The 9494-nt window shown below is 37.1% G+C and overlaps 1 protein-coding gene across 1 annotated transcript; it reads right to left on the bottom strand.

Annotated features, from left to right (window-relative positions):
• Positions 1-289: 289 nt before the first annotated feature.
• On the bottom strand, positions 290-1276 carry LOC126084595 (olfactory receptor 4K5). The gene has a single exon (XM_049899191.1). It carries the CDS (start codon positions 1274-1276, stop codon positions 290-292), a length of 987 nt encoding a protein of 328 aa, XP_049755148.1.
• Between the last annotated feature and the right edge of the window lie 8218 nt (positions 1277-9494).

The following is a 9494-nucleotide window of genomic DNA, read 5'->3' as shown; positions in this document are numbered from 1 at the left end:
AACAAGAGCAGTGAATGCATGAATACTATCTGTGTAAAGCAATTCAGTATTTCATTTCTAGAACAGGTAATCATATACACAATAATATGAATTTTTTCATAGTTTTTTTGTTTGTTTTTAACACGTAACTTTTGCTTAGGTGATATGGGAAAAGACTTTCTAGTAGTCATTAACTACTCCCTACATCATTTTCTTCATTACTTTTTCCAGAGTTGAGTTGTATCACAAAAATACAATGAACATCTTTATATGCAGAGTATTGATTTGATGAATTTCAATGAATTTTGTCTTAAATCAGGGAATTCCTTACTACTAGCGGCATTTCAGAAATTTTCTTGGGCTTCAGGTAATGGGTCACAATTTTCCTCATGGCAACTTTCATATCCCTGTTCCTCAGTGTGTAAATAACGGGGTTCAGGATGGGGGTAAAAATGGTGTAAAATATAGCAAGGACTTTATCCACAGAGTAGGTGGTGAAGGGCCACACATAGATGAAGATGCAAGGGCCAAAGAATAATATTACCACCATGATATGGGCAGCCAGTGTGGAAAAAGCCTTGGCCATTGCAGCAGAAGACTTAAACCAGACGGTGATAAGAATAATGATGTAAGAGCTGATCAGGAGAGAAAAAGCGCTGAGGGAGAGAATTCCACTGTTGGCCACAATTAATATTTCAATAATGTAAGAGTCCAGGCAGGCAAGCTTGGTCACTCGAGGAAGGTCACAAAAAAAGCTGTCTACAACATTGGGTCCACAAAAAGGTAGGTTCACAGTAAATGATAGTTGGCTTAATGTGTGCACCAAGCCCACAGCCCAGGAGAGCATTACCAAGACAGTGCATGTCTGCCGGCTCATGATGACCACATAGTACAGAGGTTTGCAAATGGCTACATACCTGTCATAGGCCATGGAGACAAGTATCACCATCTCCCCTCCAGTGAAAAGGTGGATGAAGAAAATCTGGGCTATGCAGCCCCTGAAGGAGATGGTCTTGTGTTCACTCAGAAAATCTGCAATCATTTTAGGAGTAGCAAAGGAAGCCTGACAGATGTCAACAAAGGAAAGGTTTCCCAGGAGGAAGTATATGGGAGAGTGCAGGCTGGCATCAGAAGTCACAGTGAGGATAATGAGGAGGTTGCCCAGGACAATGACCACATACAATGCAGAGAAGAAAATGCAAAAGAAAAGCTGGAGTTCCTGTGAACTGGAGAGCCCCAGCAACACAAACTCAGATACCACCGTAGAATTGACCTTATCCGTGGATCCAGGCCGCATGCTTGCTCGGAAACAGCCCTAAGAGAAGGAAAATAGGAAGGGATCAGATTATGAGCTAAAAACAGTTTCAACATGAAGAATGCTGGCATCACGAATGTAGTGTGTATTTGCTGAACACAAAAATTTTGAAGAGACCAAAATAATATATATGCAGAGTAGAAGGAAGTCTATGAAAATGTCTAAATAAAACTTAAAATTCCTTTGTCTCATTACAGACCCTAGAGTTTTTGGATATTCTTAGTAACATGTTACACAATAATAAACTAGCTCAGTCATGAGCTGAGTAGTTGTGGTCATAAGACTAGAACACTAACTAAAAGCCTAGTTCCATAGGCTTTGAAGATGGACAAAGACAATTTAGATGTGTTGGGCTTGTGGTCATTTTCCACCATCAGTTTTAATAAATTTTTATGTACAACATTTTCTTTATCTCTTCAAGAGATATTCAGGTTTTCATGCTTACTGGTTACGTGACTTCAGGCTACTTAATTTTTCTAAGCTTAAATTTCTACATCTTATAATAAGGTTGTTGTTGGTGTGTGCTGTAGAGTCAATTCCAACTCATAACAACCCAATAAGACAGAGTAGAACTGCTCCATAGGGTTTCCAAGAAGTGACTGGTGATTAAAATGGGCAAACTTTTTGTTAGCAGCTGTAGCTCTTAACCACTGCACCACCAGGGATTCATAATGGGGAAAAAAAAGCTACTTTACCAAAAGCAGTAAAATTTAAACATGATAATGGGTTTCTTATCAAAGTAAGTATAATACAGTAGATGTTCTTAATATGTTGTTGTTGTTAGTTGCCATTGAGCCAACTGCTCCATAGGATTTTCTTATATGTAGCCTTAATGGAATAGATTGCCAGGGCTTTTCTTTCAGGTACTGCTGGGTGAGTTTGAACTGCCAACTTTTAGATTCAGTCAAGCACAAACTCTTTGCCCAACCTAGATATCTTCTTAATATGTTAAATAACTTCATATCAACAAAAATTTATCTTACTGCTGTTGCATAAATTAAATACAGTTTAGACAACTCACTTTCTAAAGAGATGCTGTTGGATATATACTGGACAATGTTTCATTCTGTTGTACCTAGGGTCACCGTGAGTCAGAACCAACTCAATGGCACCTAACAACAACAAAATAACAACCTCATTTGTCATTGATTCATCTGTATAATTTCTTAAAATGCCTGTTATACCTTTAACTTAATTACCTAAAACTCATTTCACCTGATTATCCAAGATCAGTGCCTAAATGTTTCAATTTCTTTGCCTGCCAAAATTAGATTTGGGCTTACGTATGTTCCCCTTGCCCAGTGTTCTCCTAAATAACACATCTTTTAAACTAACAAAAGAATAGAGGAGTTGTTTTAGGATCTTTTTTGCATAGATAGAATGATTACATTATAAACCTCTCACTTCTAAAAAATATCTATTTATTTGGAATCTCATTAATTCTAATAATGACTTTAATTTCTCACCTCATTTTTTTTTTTTCTGTGCTATGTAAATCTAGGTTGGTTGAACTGATAAAATTCTCAGGAGATCTTATTTTAGGAAACTGTATTATTCTGACAGCTAACCGTTGACCCAAGCATAAGGCTGTGATTCTAGACCCATTTAAGAGCACAAACCTCTTCCATGGCCTACTTATTTCATAGAAGAAGCCAAAAATTTTCCTATGTCAATAGCCTCTCATATAGATTGGTGAGATTGCAATCCACTTAGGAAAGCCCTCAAGTAGGGAATCGTTTCATGCACTCTTATTTGCAAGAACTTCCTGAGAAGCATTTCACTTGCCCATACTTTGCATGGTACACTGTTGTGGACTCTGGAACAGAGCAAAAAATAAATTAAGTTGACTCATAATAATTGTACATACTGCATTAGCATCCATGATAAAAATGAAATTACTCTTTAAAAGAGAACAATAAATGAGGGGATCCTGAAATATAACACAATCCTTTTATCATTTTATCCTAAGTATAAGTTATTTTCTTTCTTTCCAAATCTAATGGAGCCCTGGTGGCACAGTAGTTAAGTGCATGGCTGCTAACCAAAGGGTTGGCAGTTTGAATCCAGTAGCGGAACTGCAGGAGAAAGACATGGCAGTCTATTTCCATTAAGATTACAGCCTTGGAAACCCTATAGAGCAATTCTACTCCCGTCTATAGGGTTGATATGAGTCAGACTCAACTGCAACAGGTTTGAATTTTTGGTTTTACTCGATTTCTAAATGAAAGTTGTTCTTGCTCTCATGTTCATGGATTTATTATGTTAAATGATCCAGTTCACCTAATGAAAATATTTATTATATGAATAAAATGTATGTAAACTAAAAGAATGAAGTAGGTGTCTAGTGGATGATGGATAATATTGTTATATCTGCAACAAAACAAAAGAGAGAGAAAGAGACAAAAGAAACTTTGAGTTTTTTGAGAGGCTGCTAGGTAGCAGTTATTGGGTTAGATGTTTATGTATATGTTGTATTAAGCCACCCTCAGAACACAACCACAAGGGGAACATTATTTTTCCTGACCTGCAGAGGAGAAAACCTAAGATCAGAAAGATTTAATAATCAGAAGACACTCAGACATCTAGTAAGTGTTGCAAAATCTTAGTGGGTATATGAAATCAGATAATAAAAATATATTTAAGTTTATTAAACATTAGCAAAGTGTAAACACTTGTTAGCACTTTACATATATTAATTCAGTCCTTCGTAACACTACATGGTAAATACAATCATCACTCCCATTTTACAAAAAGAAATCAGAGCCCCAAAGATGATAAGTAACTTGCTGAGAGTTACAGAGCTGGAAGATCATTGAACTAGAACTTGAGCCCAGCCTTGGACACCAGAACTAGTCTCTTCAACACTATAATATATTGCTTCAAATCAAAATAACACAAAATTCATACATTTACATTATGCTACAATAAGCAAGGAGAGCCTGGTGGTATAGTGGTTAAGAGTTCTGCTGCTAATTAAAAGGTCGGCAGTTTGAATCCACCAGGTTCTCCTTGGAAACCCTATGTGGCAGTTCTACTCTGTCCTATAAGGTCACTAAGAGTGAGAATCAACTCAACATGACAATGGGTTTAACAATAAGCAAGCCAGTCATTATATGCTCTTGATTCTAAACTTGCCCCCTATTAAGAGAATATGGTCCTTCAGGTAATCCAGGGTTTCTCAATCGCTGCAATGTTGACATTTTTGATGGGATAATTCTTCGTTGTGAGGAGCTTTCCTGTGCATTGCAGGATGTTCTACAGCATCTCTGGCTGAACATCCAACTGTGACAATCAAAAATGTCTCTAGACATTGCCAAATGTCCGCTGAGAGGCAAAATCACCCCCATTTGTGAACCACTGAGTTAAGCCATCTTTAGGTTGCATTGGAGCCACAGTGGTGCTGTGGTTAAGAGCTAAGGAAAGCTAAGGCTGTTAACCAAAAGGTCAACAGTTTGAATCTACCAGCCGATGGGGCTGTTCTATTCTGTCCTTATAGGGTCTCTATGAGTAGGAATGAACTCAAAAGGAAAGGAAATGGTATGACATCATCCATGGTATTGCCCCTTACAAGTAGATTTCCACTAAGGTCGCAGCTTCTAGGTTTACATCTGTCCCTTGTCTGTGATTTTTCTCCCCTTTTCTCTTATGTTATACCCTTATTTATCTCTCTTCTTCTTTCTCTCTTCCTTGGCCCTTTCATTCACTTCTCTGGCATCAATAATTGCTACTGTATAATGACCTCTAACTTTTCAGCACCATTCCTCACCATACACTAGTTTTCCAAACATGTTTCTGACAGTTGTACAGATATGAAAACCACATAGGCATCTCAGACCTCAGCTCACAATTTTTCTCCTTAAGTCAGCCCTTTTTCTTTTAAACTTTTTTTAGTCATTCTTCCAGATTGTAAATCTCAAAGCCATCTTAACCCTTCCTTTTTCCTGTATCTCATTCTTCCACTTATAACATCTCTCTTTAAAACAAAAGATTAAAAATTAGAAGTCCTTAGCATGACAGCCAAGCATATATGATTTGGCTTCACCTGTGTCATGTCCTACTCTCTAGATAAAACCAGACTATTCGGTATTTATTAAGCTTGTAAACATTTCCCATTGCTTTCCTCATGTTCTTCACAGACGAGGTATTCCAACTCAAAGGCCATTTCCTCTAAAAAGCCTTCCCAGGTTCAAGTTGAAATGTCTCTTTTTTTGTAATGTTTCTGTAACACTTTTCTTACACATACATTCTGTCCCAAGGTAAGAATTTTTGTGTAGATATCATTCCCCTACCACATTGAGATCTCCTTGAACTCTCATGCTTCTGTATGTATCATTCACAGGATTTGGTATATATTTTGGTACATGGTGTATATTCTTAATAGAGGTGTGTTAGTATTAACTGAAATATATTTCACTTCAGATTCATCATTCATTCAACATTTCTACCTTTCAATATTCCTATACACAGAGACTTGCTCAGTGAAAGACCTTGAACTCCACAAACCATAAAGTCATCCACAGAAAGTCCATCTCCACATGGGACAAAAATATTTCATCTCATTCATCTCATAGTAATACAAGCTCACGCATGAGTCATTAAAACCAGTGCAAATTAATCAAACCAGCAAATTCAAAGGGAATGAAATAATCCCTTTAGATTGAAGCAAAGAGAAAATAGAGTATTTCTTTCTTTCTGACAAATATTTTGGTACCAAGCATTTAAAAAGTCATGAAACTATGAATGTGATATTTAAAGAAGAAGAAATTTGCACTCTACTTTTATATGGTTAAATTGTTTTTGAAACATTTTAAAGTGCAGAGTTATTCAAATAAATCATCAATGCAAAGGTGCTACAACACAAAAGCTTCTGAGGTGATAGGTAAGAGTTTCATAATGGATTTGCCCAAGCATAATTTGTCATGATTTCCTTAAGAACACTTCACATTCTTATATAATTTCTTGTAGTTCTCTCAAGCATGCTAAAACATATGGATAGCCTTCTCTTGACTTCCTTTCTTTTACCTCCCATAGATTTCTTTTCTTCCTATCATTTGTGGATCTTCTCTAAGGCACAATGTAACAATTGAATAGAATAAGTAACAGTACACAGTCTATTTTTAAGATCTATCTCAGCCAGGTATATCCTACCTGATATGATGCATATTAAAGAAGGAAACTGAAATCTTCACTTTACCTGTTGTGGAATTAATCTCTTCAGAGTAGTGGTATTTATAGCTGCCTTCTTCTGTAGTCAAATTGAAAGCATACCATGATTTCATTTAAGTGACCGCTTGCAGCTCTTGAGAGTTAGCAATTGATAGCCAAGGTTCATCTTCCAATGGGGATTATTAATACCTTCCACCAGATATTCTCATTGGAAAAAAGAAAGTAACATATCACATTGTCAACAATTAAAATGAAGACTGCACGACTATAGGAAAAAAATGATGGGTCATTTAGCCCTTGGACAATATGTGGAGTCATGTATCTTCTGTGAATTCTGTACAACTAAACCTGCTACTCTAGAGAAAATGTGTGGAAAAGTACAGCCTTTTGCCCAAATGAGAAATGTTTTGATATGGGAATGGAAGTGCGTACTGTTTCCTTGACACATGAGCATGTTGTGATATGGGGGAAAGGTAATTTCTTAAAACTTAAAGGACATAAGCTCTTATTTCCAAGTCTGTCAATAAGTAAGAACAGATTATTGGAGAGATCACTTTAATTTTTCTGAGGCTCAGTTTGTTCTTGTGTAAAATGATTTTTAATATGTCAAGCACACAAAAAGTAAAAAGAACTATGAAATGAATATTCTTGTATTAAGGTTTAAATTTGACAAATCTTAATACCTCACCATGTTTCCTCTATTTCCATCTTATGTACCACCATAAATCATTTTTCCAGAATTAACCCATAACCTAAAATTGGTATTTAACATTCCTGTGACTTTTAGAGTCTTACAACATAAAAATATATCCACATATCCACAAAATATGTTTAGTCTTGAGTTTCATATCTGTGTACATTCAAAGAAGTAGTATCAACTTCTATGCATTATTTCACAACTTTCTATTCCCACACAATAATTTGTTTTGAATACTTTTCAAAATTTGATAGAAATCAAATTGACTACACCTGTGCAAAGAGACTATGGAAAAGCTCAATATCATCAGTCAGGACAAGACCAGCAGCTGACTGTGGAACAAACCATCAATTGCTCATATGCAAGTTCAAGCTGAAACTGAAGAAAATCAGAGCAAGTCCATGAGAACCAAAATATGACCTTGAGTATATCCCACCTGAATTTAGAGATCGTCTGAAGAATAGGTTTGATGCATTGAACACTGGTGACTGAAGACCACACGAGTTGTGGAATGACATCAAGGACATCATACTTGAAGAAAGCAAGAGGTCACTGAAAAGACAGGAAAGAAAGAAAAGGCCAAGAAGGATGTCAGAGGAGACTCTGAAACTTCGAGCAGCTAAAGCAAAAGGAAGAATTGATGAAGTAAAAGAACTGAACAGAAGATTTCAAAGGGCGGCTCAAGAAGACAAAGTATCATAATGACATGTGCAAAGAGCTGGAAATGGAAAACCAAAAGGGAAGAACATACTCAGCGTTTCTCAAGCTGAAAAAGCTGAAGAAAAAATTCAAGTCTCGAGTTGTAATAGTGAAGGATTCTATGGGGAAAATATTAAATGACGCAGGAAGCATCAAAAGAAGATGGGAGGAATACACAGAGTCATTATACCAAAAAGAATTAGTCAATGTTTAACCATTTCAAGAGGTAGCATATGATCAGGAACCCATGGTGCTGAAGGAAAAAGTCCAAGCTGCTCTGAAGGCATTGGCGAAAAACAAGGCTCCAGGAATTGACAGAATATCATTTGAGATGTTTCAACAAATGGATGCAGTGCTGGAGCTGCTCATACTCATGTGTATGCCAAGAAATATGGAAGACAGCTCCCTGGCCCACAGAGTGGAAGAGATCCATATTTGTGCCTATTCCCAAGAAAGGTGATCCAACCAAATGTGGAAATTACAGAACAATATCATTAATATCACACGCAAGCAAAATTTTGCTGAAGATCATTCAAAAACAGTTACAACAGTATGTTGACAGGGAACTGCCAGAAATTCAGGCTGGTTTCAGAAGAGGACGTGGAACCAGGGATATCGTTGCTGATGTCAGATGGATCCTGGCTGAAAGCAGAGAATACCAGAAGGACGTTTACCTTTGTTTTATTGACTATGCAAAGGCTTTTGACACTGTGGATCATAACAAATTATGGATAACATTGCAAAGAACAGGAATTCCGGAACACTTAATTATGCTCATGAGGAACCTTTACATATATCAAGAGCAGTTGTTCGGACAGAACAAGGGGATACTGATTGGTTTAAAGTCAGGAAAGGTGTGCGTCAGGGTTGTATCCTTTCACCATACCTATTCAATCTGTATGCTGAACAAATAATCTGAGAAGCTGGACTGTATGAAGAACGGGGCATCAGGACTGGAAGAAGAGTTATCAACAACCTGCGTTATGCAGCTGACACAACCTTGCTTGCTGAAAGTGAAGAGGACTTGAAGCTCTTACTAATGAAGATTAAAGACCACAGCTTTCAGTATGGATTGCACCTCAACATAAAGAAAACAAAAACCCTTACAACTGGAGCAAAAAGCAACATCATGATAAACGGAGAAAAGATTGAAGTTGTCAAGGATTTCATTTTACTTGGATCCACAATCAACAGCCATGGAAGCAGCTGTCAAAAAATCAAGACGCATCGCATTGGGTAAATCTGCTGCAAAGGATCTCTTCAAAGTGTTGAAGAGCAAAGATGTCACCCTGAAGACTAAGGTGTGCCTTACCCAAGCCATGGTATTTTCAATCGCTTTCTGTGCATGTGAAAGCTGGACAATGAATAAGGAAGACCAAAGAAGAATTGATGCCTTTGAATTGTGGTGTTGGCGAAGAATATACTGTGGACTGCCAGAATAATGAATAAATCTTTCTTTGAAGAAGTACAATCAGAATGCTCCTTAGAAGCAAGAATAGCGAGACTGTGTCTTACATACTTTGGACATGTTGTTAGGAGGGATCAGTCCCTGGAGAAGGACATCATGCTTGGCAAAGTACAGGGTCAATGGAAAAGAGGAAGACCCTCAAGGAGCTGGATTGACACAGTGGCTGCAAC

Source organism: Elephas maximus, chromosome 10 (genome assembly GCF_024166365.1).
Source record: "Elephas maximus indicus isolate mEleMax1 chromosome 10, mEleMax1 primary haplotype, whole genome shotgun sequence".
NCBI lineage: Eukaryota > Metazoa > Chordata > Mammalia > Proboscidea > Elephantidae > Elephas > Elephas maximus.
Note: the sequence above shows the minus strand (reverse complement) of the source record. Positions and strands in the feature narration are given on the sequence as shown.